Genomic DNA, 14,229 nt, shown 5'->3' with positions numbered 1-14,229 from the left:
AGACTGATATATTAATAATAAGTTTTTTTTTAAAAGAATATCTCTGAGACTATAAAATTTACGCATGAGTAGCCTCATCCTTTGTATTACATATGAAATTTGTTTGTCCCATCTCATATGTTGATCAATAACAAGACCCAAATATTTAATGGATACAGTTTTTTCTATTATCGGGCATTTACAATTGTAATTTTTTGTGCAGGTCATTTTGTGTAATTTCAGTTCATTGATATGCGGCTGATCATCTGAATTTAGTGAAAAAGCCATAAATTTTGTTTTATTCACATTTAGACTCAGTAGATTATTATTCAGCCAAAGAAGAATTTTTCTCACATTGATTTCAGCAGTTTCATAGACTGAATCCCAACTTTCACCAGTGAAGATCAAGGCCGTATCATCAGCATAACACACTATATGACCGTGAAATTCATTAATTTGTGTAATTGCGTTTATGTAAACAAGAAAAAGAATCGGGCCAAATACTGTACCCTGGGGTATACCAACATTGATTTGTAATGTTGTACTGAGCTTGCTACCAATTTTAACAGTTTGAGTCCGTTCTTTTAAATAATTCTGCATTAGTAGCAGAGCATGACCTCTAATACCATAATTACACAATGTTTGGAGTAGGATTTCATGTGACATAGTATCAAACGCCTTTGCCAAGTCCATAAATACCGCAAGACATTTCGAAGACTTGTCCAAGGCCCTTACTGTTCGTTCTACGAAGTCGAACACGGCATTTTCTGTATTCGATTTGTTTATGAACCCGAATTGTTGTTGTGTTATTACCTGATGTTTACTAAAAAAATCCATTATTCGATTTTTGACAGATTGGTCGAATAGTTTCGCAAAATTATTGATGACAGAAATTGGTCGGTAAGTGCATATTTCACTTTGACTTCCAGATTTAGAGACTGGAGTTATTCTACTAACTTTCCACTGAGACGGTACATTACCCTTTTTGTAACACAAGTTAATCAAATGAACTAGTGGTTTCAATAGGTATTGATGTATATGTTTTATCAGTTTGCTAGTTATTTCGTCAGGACCTGGTGCACTATAGTTTTTTAACTTAGAAATTAGACATATTATTTCATTTTCTGTCACTGGTTCGAAAAATAAGGAGGATGCTACCTTGGTATCATTTAAAAAGTTTTTGGGTAGGTCACATTTTTCAATTTTTTTTGCCATATTTGCACCTACACTATGAAAAAAGTTATTGAACAGATTAGCTTTTTCTTCATTACAACTTACGGTTTCACCATTTCCTTTATTGATTGTTGTGCTTTCTACATTATTTCTATTTGCATCCATGTTTGTGATATCTTTGATTATTTTCCAAGTTTGTTTACAGTTGCCATTAACCTCTTCTAGTTTATTTTTATAATAATCATTTTTTGGTCGTTTTATTAAGTTATTGAGTTTATTTCTATAGTCCTTATATTTTCTTTCATTTTCTTGTCTAATTAATATTCCAATTCATCCACCTGTTTACCCGTGATTATTTGCATTGATTCCTGAACTTGATATCACTTCCATTTTGTTCTACTTTTTCGGTGTTTTCTTCATCAAAAATTACTTAACCCTAATTTTAGAACATCTTTCATGTTCTTTTCTTCCTGTTCTTGATTTCCAGAATTCCATCATCTCTTCCTTCGCCGTCATCTCGTTATTATTCACTAAGGTATTCACCATAAACTACTAGATCTATTCATGTGTTTTTTCTTCAGTAACATTATTTACTACGATACTGATGCCGAACATCTTTGGATGGGTTCGTAAATACGAGTAATAAAGTGGTACACTTACTCAAATCAAACACTCATAGTTTACACTTCTTACTTCATTTACATGAATTGAATAACTAATCCACTTATTTCAGAAATGAACCTCGGCATTTATCTGAACATGGAACTAATCAGAGTTTTGACATAATCGACTCGTTTTCGGAACCCAATTTATACCACATTCATACACTTTCCGTACATTCTTATTCTTAAAATTCTTCTCGTTCATTAGAAAATTCTAAAAAGCGTTACCTTGGTGCTGAAGTGATGTCACGACATCTAAGTCGGGTCACCATCATCCTTCAGTAGTTTTTGGTGAGGAATTTCAGAGATGTAAAGGTAGTATTGGTTTCCTGTAGATATTAGTTGCTCTATTTTTTGGAAAAGTTTCTCTGAAAAATCTCAGATAAATATTTTTGCATTCATTGGGATGGATCACCTGCACCTACTAATGGTCTACTGTTTACCCTTGATTTTCAGAACTAATAAATAAAACTTACTGGATCCAGAGGTTAGAGATTTTTAGAGCTGTTTCAAATTCCTAGTGATCTGTATAAACAATTAGGGAATCCTTATTGAATCAAAACTTGAAACAGTATTCATGTTGTTTTTCAGATCGGTAAAAATTGGTCTTCATATATCAGTGGACTATTATTTTTCGATGTTAGGACTCGACGAATCCTCCAGAAATTATAATGCAATGATGAGCAGAATACATCAGAGAGCTGCTAATAATCTATTAGATGGATGTTTGAAAAATGGTGGATGTTATATAAAACTAGGCCAAGGTTTAGTTTCTATGAGTCAAATATTGCCAAAAGAATACATATTGACTTTGAAAAGGTTGCAAGATAAATGTCTCACCAGGAAAGGGGGTGAATTGAATCAACTCTTCAAAGAGGACTTTGGGAAAGAACCACATGAGATATTCAAGACTTTTAATCCTGAACCACTAGCTGCAGCTAGTATAGCACAGGTAGGAATTTGATTTATTTCGTAATTAGTTGTTTCAAAAGTTTTGTCCATTTCAATGTTATGCGTGTTTGTAGCTCTATATCTCAATGAATATTTATTTTACTGTGTCCTGTTATATACTAATTGATAGAGAATTTTGTACTATGTACATTGATGCTGTTCATTTTTTTTATTTAAATATTTTGCCTCTTTTCAGTTTATTACTTACATATGATGTCGGCTCATTTTTCTCTACGGATTCAAATTGAACCAAAGCAATGCCGTAACAGCCCTAAAAATAATCAGGCATTTGGCAATGATAGTGTTAATGCACGCAGTGTTCGACGTTGGTTTGCGAAATTTCGTTCCGGAGATTTTAGCCTTGGAGATGAGCCAAGAAGTGGTCGACTTACAGTAATCCAGGACGAGGATTTAATAATCTTGATGGAGATTGACCCATCACAAACATTGCGTGAGATAGCGAAAGAATTGGGCGTCAACTCTTATTCGGTTTTTTAAATCGTATTGGAAAGGTCATGAAGCTCGAAAAGTAGGTGCCCGACGATTTGGACAATCGATAGAAATTGTAACGTTTCGAGATCTGTTCTTCTTTGCTTTTGCACAACCAAAACGATCCTTTTTTGGAACGATTCGTCACGTGTGATATAAAGTGGATCCTTTACAACAGGAGACTTTCAGGACAGTGTTTCGACACCGATTCACTTTCCAAAGTCGAAAACCCACCAAAAAAGGCTATAGTTACTGTATGGTGGTCAGCGGCTGGTGTGATTCACTATAACTTTGTGCAAACGGGCCAAACCATCACAGCAGAGTCCTATTGTGAGGTTCGATCCTGCTCCGCGACAACGCCCGTCCGCACGTTTCACAAATCACCGTCCGTAAATCAAATGAACTGATCGTCGATGTTCTGTCTCACCCCCAGACCTCTCGCCACCCTTTGATTACTTTCTCACCGGTAGAATCTTCGTCAATCAAAACCAGGCAAAGACGGCCTTCCTTGACTTCATCGAATCCCGAGCATGAAATTTTTATTTTGACAGAGTTAATTGACTTGTGTTACGTTAACAACAGTGCACTGATTCAAATGGCGCTTATTTTGAATAAATTGAATAATTATTCACTGAGATATTACAGTTTAAAACAGACTCATAATAACGGACAAACCTTTTGAAACAACCTAATATCATCCATATTAAGCTCACATAGAAATGATCCGATCATATCAACACATTCATGATTTTCAAGTATAAAGGTGAATTCCGTTCTGTAAAGTATCCTAAAATGTTGTATGGTGTGTTGATGGGAGCTCAGTAGGTAGTAGGCTAAGTATGTTCGCTGATATGAGTGGTTGGCATTTGCAGAAGTACAATGACTCGAGTTGTAAGAGATATATTTTTTATATAATTGTATGTTCATATGAAAGTAGTTGTTTCGTGAGAGCTTTTTCATTCAGTTTGTATCTGAAAATAACTTCTATGCATGATCTACACATCTTTGTAAGCAGTTTATCTTCAGATCGATTGCTTTCTTCTTTCTTTTGATACATGTCGTATACTTTTGATTCCACTTTGATATATAGTTGACAATACCTAAATAAACTCCTTTCAGTTTCAGTGTTACAATACAATACAATACAATATGATGGAACATTTTTCTGATAGAGAAAAATACAATAACCTTGGCATTTTATGTTATTTGTATTGGTTTTATCGAGAGTTGATATTTTATTCCCCCCATGCCCCCTCTCAGGTTGAGTGCCCTGAGTTGAAATCTTCCCCACACGGTTACTGTGTGCAGAATATCCTACCTCGTCCATTCACTCCCGCTCCTCTGGAACGGTCCTCGACTTACTAATAGACACTTCAGCAAAATTGACATCTGACCTCTTTCAATCGAAAGTCAGCCTTCAGGTGCCTTCACTCTCTAATCTAATGTTTTCTTTTATCGTGACTTTCCTAACTGAATGTTTGCATGGGGTCCCCAGAAACTAAACGGAGACGAGTGTCTTTATGTCGAGAGCAATTGTTGTTTCCCAGTGAATCTGAAAACGAAGTGAATTTGAAAATGAAGTGAATTTGAAATCTGGTTAAGAAGTTTTTATGATTACCAGAGTCGCCTGATAGTGACTCTCAGAGGTGGTCTTTGGTTCTGCTTCGTTGGCCTCTTGTGTTTGTCCCTCTCTCGGAATCTGGGATCATCCCCCTTTAGTGTAGATCACTTAGCGCTGGATTGTCGCGCTCTTGAATTCTGTCAAACGTGTCTTCTGCGTGTTGTCTCATATATGCGTCTACGTAGTGTATGCTCAGATCTAGATCCCAGAATATGTACCTATTCGGTACATATCTTGGAGCGTTTACGGCGGCCCTTACGCACGAGTTGATAAACGACTGGATCTGTCTTCTGTATGTCGCTGCACACTGGCCCCAGACAGTGCAGGCATACAGGATTATTGGTAATATTACGGTCTTTATCATCAGCAACTTCAATTTCAATCCCATGTTGCTTCTTCGACCTATTATTGGTAATAGGTTTTGTCAGGCAGATCTAGCCATTCCTATCATCTGCCGCACGTGAGACCTGAACGTTAATCTTTTGTCTAGGTTGCCTTCCAGGTATTTAGCTTGGTCCACGGAATTTCTTGTCCGTTGAAGGTGACGTTTCCTTCCGGGTGAACAGTATCGCCTGACTCTTGTCAGGGTTTATACTGATCTTCCACAGGTTGGCCCTCTAATACATCTGCCTGTTGCTGCAAGTATCTAGTGTCGTGCGCTTGGCTTGCTTGTTGATCGCGCCAGCAGAGCTGTGTCGTCCGCGTAGAGCACCAACTTGTTAAAGTTGTTCTCCGGCTTGGACACGTCTGCTGTATATATCGAGAAGAGGTGACGAAACGACTGCACATTGTGGCATCGCCTGTCAGCTAGAAAAGACTCGATTAATCTTACCATTTGTTATTTTTTATCAAACCAATAATGACATACATTCTAAATTTTTAAATTTATGTTATTCTCAAGGTGTAATATCTGTATATTACGATGATATGATAGTAATTTACAAAAATACAATATGTTACAAGATTTCTTAGACTTTAATAACTTTTCACAGTTGAATAACATTCAGAATACACAAGGGAAAATATTAGACTTGGTACTAGGTCCGGAAAGTTCTATAGGTAAATGTTCAGTTGAAAGAGATTCATTACCGTTTGTAAAAGAGGATAACTATCACCCTTCCTGAATATATAAATATCAATGTTTCAAAAAGTTTTAATATTAAGCAATCTTCACAAAAGTGTACCGAGGTGAAATATAATTACAAAAATGCAGATTTCTTTGCTTTAAGTACGAATGTCAGAAATACAGATTGGTACGAGGTTTTGAATGATAATAATGTAGAAACAGCTTTACACAAATTTTACAGTACATGGGGGGCAATTGTTGCGAAATGTGTTCCAACGTACTGTACTAATACTAGTAAAATGAGCAAATACCCTTCCTGGTTTTCAAAAGAAATCAAATTATTACTAAAGGAAAAAAATCGATGTTTCAAATTGAGATTTTTGTCCAATCAATTCAATGAAAAGTATAAAAATATTAGGAAAGAGTTGAAAAATTCAATAAAAAAAGAGGAACAAAAGTACTTCAAGAGATTGGAGGATATATAGATAATATAAATTCTCCGAATTTAAATTCTTTCTACTACCAGGGAAATGAAGTATTAGCTAATGAAACTACAGAATACTTTGCAACATTTTTCTCTTCCACGTTTTGCCAACAACAAGCCTCATATACTGTAAACTCTGAAGATTCTGATGTTTATTGTAATGATACATTTGTAATAAATCGTTTAGATGAATCTGATTTCGATAATGCGGCAAAAAAAATTAAACCAAAAAAGTCAGCTGGAGTGGATGGTATACCGCCATATATACTTAAAGGCTGTCATGAATGGCTCAGAACACCATTGCTTCATATTTTCAACCTAATAATAACTAGCAAAACTTTTCCATCTATTTGGAAAACATCTATATAGTTACTCCCATACATAAATCGAACGATAAAAAGGATATAGAGAACTACAGGCCTATTTCAATACTATGTTCCCCAGCAAAATTATTTGAACAAATTATTCATACAAAGTTAAATCAATATGCCAATAAATATATTGTTCCAGAGCAGCATGGTTTTATGGCTAATAAATCAATTAGATCTAATCTATTTCTGTTCAGTAATTTTGTCTCTGAATGTTTTGGAAACAAGTCTCAATTGGATATAGTGTATACTGATTTCAGAAAAGAATTTGATCAGGTGAATAACGATGTATTACTGTATAAATTGGGAAAGTATGGAGTAATAGGAGGGACATTGCAGTTATTATCAAATTACCTACAAAATAGATTCTTCATGGTTAAGCACAATCAAAATATATCGTCAAAGTTTCCTATAACTTCCGGAGTCCCACAAGGCTCTAATTTGGGGCCTCTATTGTTTTCATTGTTTATTAATGATCTATCTTCAGTGCTGAATTATTCATCCGGTTTGCTTTTCGCAGACGATTTTAGAGTTTTTAAAAATGTAAAAACGGTGAGGGACTGTATACTCCTACAGAAAGATGTAAACAATATAGTGAAATGGAGTAACGACAACAAACTTTCATTCAACATAAATAAATGCCATGTCTTAACTATACATAGGATCAAGCACCCAGTTATTTTTGATTACACAATGGACAATGAAGCATTGGAGCGTGTAGAGGAAGTTAAAGATTTGGAGGTAACCTATAATAACACATTTTCCTTTGCCAACCATATCTACAATGTCATCAAATCTGCTAATCGAATGTTAGGATATATAATTAGAGAAAGTAGACATTTCAACAGTATTAAAACTATTAAATTACTTTATTATACCTTAGTTCGGCCCAAACTTGAGTATGCATCCGAAGTTTGGTCAAACGAGAATGCAACGCTATTAGGTGATATAGAAAAAGTGCAAAATAAATTGCTGAGATATCTGTATTTCAAAAAATATCATAAATGGCCGGATTATAGAACGGTACGAACATCAACACTTAGAGCAGAATTTAAAATATTATCTCTACAGCAAAGACGTTGTTTGAATATTATGATATTTTTGTATAAAATCTTAAACAATAGAATAAATTGTCCGGAAATTCTATCGTTAATACCTTTTAATGTACCGCTGCGACGCACACGTTCATCATTTGAATTTAACTATCCTGTAAATTTATATGGATCTAGATCTTCTCTTGTATACATGCTCCGATTGGCTAATCAAACAGGTGTTTTAATATCATTGGACTGGACTTTATCGCAAAACAGTTTTCGCCAGTTGATATTAAATTATTTGGTTAGTATTTCTGAATAACGTCTCCCTGTCATTCTGGTATATTGGCAGTTAAGGTTGTGTAAACATTATGTTGCTATTTTTAGTATTTATTTTTATTGTATATGTATTAGTATTGAACTAAAATTTTTGTTTTTTTTTTGTTATATCCATGTAATTAGGCTAATCAGCCTGTTTGGATGAATAAATAAATAAATAAATAAATAAATAAATATAGTAATAAACACTATTTTGATGTCCAAACACGATTTCATTGTCATCAAAATCAATATAGAATAATTTTGATAATTTATTGGCAGTATTGGCAATTTAACATATTTTATTCAAAAATATTATTTTAGGTATACCAAGCAACAACCAAAGATGATCAGAAAGTTGCTGTTAAAGTGCAGTATATTGATTTACAAAAGCGCTTTCAAAGTGATGTAATTACTGTAAAGGCTCTACTGAAAGTTATAGGTTTTATGCATCCCAATTTCAATTTTGCTTGGGTGATAGGAGACTTGGAAACGACAATGAAACAGGAACTTGATTTCATAAATGAAGGGTTGAACAGCGAAAGATGTGCACGGGACTTGAGCTGCTTCAAATATATTCATGTACCCAAAGTATTTTGGGACTATACCTCATCGGTATTGTAATGAATGATTATCCATATTAAATTGTTTTGAATAATACGAATTCAATATCATTTTATAGAGGGTGCTCGTGACAGAATTCATTGATGGTTGTAAAATCAGTGATGTGGAAGAATTGACAAGGAGCAGCTTTTCTCTAGTGGATATCAATAAGAAGTTGTTCGAAGCTTTTGGACACCAAATTTTTCAGACTGGGTTCGTTCATGCTGATCCACATCCTGGAAATAGTAAGAAACTTTAGTCTGATACAAGGTCAGGGTCATATAATGAAAATATTTGGGGCAAATTACTTCTTTCGAAAATGTACAATATGCACTATACACATTCTCATATAATTAGATTAGAATTATAATCTAAACAAAATATGATTTTGATTGTCAGGTTGGCGGGAATTCGGTCAAAATGTTGAAGAAAACCAATTTCTTAATTGTCGACGTTTCGAAACTTTATTGTTTCATCTTCAGGACTCTGAAGTATAAGAACAAGACATACATATTAAAATGGAAATTTACAAAGCAGTTCTGTTAGAAACAAAATAAATTATGTAATATAGCAATCGTTAAAAAATAATAAACGTTTCGAACGCTTTACAAAAAACAACATTGATGAGTACTTACATTTAGGGCGACTTTCCGAGTTGAAGGGTGAAGTGGATAATTTCGACATAAAATATAAATACGTACACAGGTTCCTGAAAGACGTTGACACAGACACGAAGGGATTAACAATCCGAACTGTCTGTAAATCGTTCTTTATAATTCAAAAAAACCCATGAAAGAAATGAGAATTGTATTTGGAAAAAGCAGTCGGTTAATGATTCTAAAGTTAGTTATTGTTTGATTTTTTCTATTAGATTGAAATATGAGGTGTGTAAGTTTTCAATATCCGACCTTTTGTGGCCGCATTTTGTTCCATGTTTTGTTATTTTAATCATTTCGTTCAGGAGTCTTTTTTTTAGTATCGTCCGTTGTCCGTTGACTGACTCAAAATCAAAAGTATGAAGGGACGATTTGCAATGTTCTGCAAGGCTAGTAGGATTCTTTATTGTTTTTAGTGGGTTGTGTTTGGGTTTTTCTTCAACATTTTGACCGAATTCCCGCCAACTTGACAATCAAAATCATATTCAACGGTCGCCATCCTATTCAAATAAAAAAAATATGTAACTTCCATATGTTAACAGTTTACTGTTAAAATCACAGCACGGTTTAATGAAACAGGTGAATTCAATAAAATTTCTAGGACTTACTCTCACTGAAGATTGTAAATGGAATCAACATATTAATGAAATATGTAAAAAAATAACGCCTATGTGTTACTGTATCTATCAACTCAGTAAAATTATAGGTAAGGTAAGTTGGTGGTATTCATGTACTATCATGCCCAATTACACTCAACAATCTCATATAGTATAGTAGCTTGGGGCCTATCACGTGAGGCACAAAGGGTATTTATTTTACAGAAGAGAGCTGTCAGAAACATTCAGAGTGTAAATAGACGTACTAGCTGCAGAGATCTATTCAAAGTTTTAAGAATATTAACTCTCCCATGCATTTATATGTACCAGCTGTTGATTTTTGTAAAATCGGATCAGCGACCTTTTACCTCCTTAAACAAAAATAATTACGGCACAAGAAATTCAACATTGTTAGAAATACCAAATCGTAGACTGGCTAGATCAGAATCAAGTCCAATTTTCATGGGTGTCAGGCTATTTAACAAATTGCCAAATCGTGTTAGAAAAATGTCACTAAGAAAATTTAAACCGTTCCTAAAAAACTTTCTGATTGATAAAGCCTACTACTCCATTGAAGAGTTTATAAATGACTTATCAATATAACTGAAGAATTGAGATTGTCATCTAGGGATGTTAATATATTATAATTTTACCTAGTTATAAGTTTTAATATATAATTTTACATAGCTGTTCATATCCTATATATACATAATTTTTTCTTTTTTATAAGTTTATATATATCATATTACACTGACTTGTTCTATATCATTGAGTTATGATCCAGAAGAATAATATTATTATTAATATTATTATTATAATGAATATCGGCTTAAGGTTTTGTATCAGATACGAAACAGAACTTAGTTTCAATATCAGTTCATTACAATGACTCTTCCAGTTTAGACAATTATCTATCGGGGTCCCAAAAATTTACATTCATCAGATAAAGAAATTTTTTTTTTCATTCTCATTGATTTCTAGATTTGAACAAATTTTTGCCTGTGATGAAACCATACTAATAAAGTTTTTCGAGAGTTGAAATGGAGTGAGTTGGCGGCACACCATGAAACCAAATGATTTGACACCGTGTTACAATTTTCTTTCAAAATTGTGTCGTCTTTGTCCGAAATTAGAAGTGATGTGTCATCTGCATACATAACGCACGTATTGTCAGCAACCTCGGCCCCAACATCATTACAGTATAATATAAATAATAGCGGTACCAACACTGATCCTTGAGGTACTGGACATGAAAACCCTAAACAATCAAGTAATTTAATAAAAGTGTTGGGAGGACAGAAAATTATAAATTAATCAAGTACACAATATTTCAATAAATTTTTTTTCAGAAAAATTGTAAAAAAAACTAAAAACCTTTTCAATTCGAAATAAAAAAAATCTATAAATAATTAAGGGTAAAACTGGAACTTCTGGAGTAGAAGAAATCCTAAACAAGTACTTTTCTCAATCACCAGAACTGCAATACTCTTCTCGAAGCACGTTTCACCAAACAAATTGGCGTCATCAGATCAAGAAAAAAGTTTTCTTCATCTTCTGAAGGGTATCACAATTCTGGGAAAAGTATTCGTTTCAGTTGCCCATAACTAAATGTTCTTTTACTCATATTCTATGAATAACAAAAGACATTTTTTACAACTTCAAAATCTTTTATATTTATGAATATTTAAAAAATATACATTTCTAAAATTACAGATGGATTACAACAAATTTCTTTTTAGACCAGCAATCTTTCCTAAATGATTTGAAGTTTTTCCTTTCAACATACAGTTCGAGACATGGATCAATTGACACATTGGTATCTAAGGAACCTGCATGATAGTATACTAAGATCATAATATAGAAACTACATAATCAAGTTAATATTCTGAAAGGAGGCGGAGGCTGTGAGTCCAGCGTAGGCTGTACTTTTCATGAGTGAAAATCATTATCCAACTGGGTTCCGAGTGACATGATTTTGAGAACAATATTTCCCCATAAACCAGTCTGAACCTTGTCTGAAGGGCCAGACGATGAATATGTTATCTACATGTTTTCCACATGGCAAGCATTGGCTTCATTACGTTGTTGTCAGGGGCTTCCTAATAATAATATTTATTTCTCTCATTAAAAAATATACATTTTACAAAAAATAACAAGAAAATCGTGACTTGACTAAAATGGTACAACAAAGAAGTACCTGGTAATAGGAACAAATTAAAAAACATCACGACACTTACTCAACTTTACATTAAAAAGAAATCCCGAGAAGACAAGAGTAAAGAATGCAGGTACCTTGGAAAATTGTTATAAATTCTTCAATGGTGTAGCAATTTTTTCAAATGAGGTAAACTTTCTTCTGCAAAATGTATCATGTATGCGACTTCTAGTGATAGACAGGAACCTACACGGAGAGCTCCAATGTCCAATTGGTTAAGTTGAATGAAAGTGATCTATTATTTCAATATGATGGCTTCAAGTGAAGATGTGCTTTGGGTTTAGTGTAAGAGTGTAACAGGGCCAAAAAATCATTTTTTTGTAATTTGCTTAATAAAGTATTATTATTATATAATAGAACCCTTTGCCAACTTACCTATATATAAATTTTAACGGGTACCTTCAATTTATAATGCTTAATTATAATGAATAATGTTATTCTGATCTTGATAGTTGCAAAATGATGTTTTTTCAGTATTGATAAGAAGAATAAAGAGCAACACAGAGTTGGTACTATTAGATCATGGTTTATATCAGCAAGTTTCAGAAGAGGATCGCCTGGCTCTCAGTTATATGTGGAAAGCTATTGTATTGAATGATCATATCGCTATGAAGAAATATTCCTCCAAATTAGGAGTTGAAAGTATAACTTTCCTATAGTTTCGATAGTCTTTTAACTTAATAATTTTTAGATTATGAATTATTTGCCGAAATTTTAACTCAAGCACCATTGAAAACAAGCGGTTTCAAGCTAAGATCAAAACTCTCTGAGAAAGACTTGCAGATTATGACAGACTTCGCTAAGAATAAATTTGATAATGTTATGTGTTGTTTGCAGGCGATGCCAAGAGCACTTCTTCTAGTAATCAGGTTGGTACTCCGAATCAACCAAGTTGAGTTCTATATTATATTCAATTATGAAATAGTTGACACTACCATTGTTCATTTTGGGAAATAGATATTTGTGGGCAATAATCCTAAGCTTTATTTGCTAAAGAGCACTTCTTCTAGTAATCAGGTTTGTACTCCAAATCAACCAAGTTGAGTTCTATATTATATTCTATTATGAAAGAGTGGACGACACTACCATTGTTCATTTTGGGAAATAGATATTTGTAGGCAATAATTCTAAGCTTTATTTGCCAAGGCAAATATATATTTTCCTGAAAATTGCATAGTTGAACAATTTGTTTCTAGGAACCTCAACACAATTAGAGCCATTTCACATGATCATGGAAATCCCATTGACAGGTACAGTGTTTTAGCACGTACCGCCACCAAAAGTATATACACCAAATACAACAGTATTACAAATAGAATTTTAAACTTCCCACTGCAGTTCTATTTTGAATTTGTTTTGAGGTAAGAAATATATTTTCAGTTAATTTACAACTTTGATTTAACTATTTGTTATAGTTTTTCCATCACCATTTTGCAAAATTGATATCATCTCGTTTTTTTTTCCTCATTTTATCACATTTCGGTTGTACTTTCAATTTTCCTTCAGTATTTTTTTTCATAAATAATGAATAATTTTGAATTTCAGTATGAAGAGAATTGGCATGTGGTGCAGAAAGAAAACGTTGAAAATTTTGAATCGACTGGGCATGGTTCCAGACGTTGAGACAGTATTGCTCAAGGCAAATTTGATTTTCTGAATCTTTAACTACCTCGTCAATGATATACCTATGTTTACATTATATACTCTCATTATATTTGATTGTTGAAATGATATGACATGTTTAATAAATGAATGCATATTTTTATTGATTATTTTTCCTCATTACATGAAATGATGAGAAATTTGTAAGCTTGGTAGCTTTCATAGCTTTATAGCAGTATGGTTTAACTGATTAAAATGAACATAAATCAACCTCATGACAAACGCTGTCAAAAGCGATGTTGTCTCAGAAATTGATAATTTTATAATTTCGAGATATTGAGGGAGCCATTTTTTTTTCTTCAACCTTTTTGGATACTTTCACCTTCCACAAACTGGGAAAAAAATTATAATG

The 14,229-nt window shown here is 33.3% G+C and overlaps 2 protein-coding genes across 8 annotated transcripts in view; both read left to right on the top strand.

Annotated features, from left to right (window-relative positions):
* Adck5 (aarF domain containing kinase 5) overlaps positions 1-13,980 on the top strand; it is a 99,803-nt gene extending 85,823 nt beyond the window's left edge. For 5 of the 7 annotated variants that reach the window (XM_074171864.1, XM_074171866.1, XM_074171867.1 and 2 more), the window contains exons 3-9: positions 2,406-2,766; positions 8,470-8,760; positions 8,828-8,993; positions 12,690-12,857; positions 12,907-13,084; positions 13,412-13,576; positions 13,761-13,980. In XM_074171864.1, the coding sequence (XP_074027965.1) occupies positions 2,406-2,766; positions 8,470-8,760; positions 8,828-8,993; positions 12,690-12,857; positions 12,907-13,084; positions 13,412-13,576; positions 13,761-13,872 (1,441 nt within the window). In that variant the 3' untranslated portion in view covers positions 13,873-13,980. Of the gene's footprint in view, positions 1-2,093; positions 2,130-2,405; positions 2,767-8,469; positions 8,761-8,827; positions 8,994-12,689; positions 12,858-12,906; positions 13,085-13,411; positions 13,577-13,760 lie in introns of those variants that run through there. The other 2 variants (XM_023161715.2, XM_074171868.1) reach the window with 2 other exon arrangements.
* wrm1 (wurmchen 1 transmembrane protein) overlaps positions 1-14,229 on the top strand; it is a 140,560-nt gene that overhangs the window by 98,110 nt on the left and 28,221 nt on the right. The window lies entirely within an intron of this gene.

This window comes from Leptinotarsa decemlineata, unplaced genomic scaffold (assembly GCF_025532065.1).
Source record: "Leptinotarsa decemlineata unplaced genomic scaffold, Ldec_3_MD MMD2_tig00000035_RagTag_RagTag, whole genome shotgun sequence".
Classification (NCBI taxonomy): Eukaryota; Metazoa; Arthropoda; class Insecta; order Coleoptera; family Chrysomelidae; genus Leptinotarsa; species Leptinotarsa decemlineata.
This window is presented reverse-complemented; position numbering and strand designations above follow the sequence as displayed.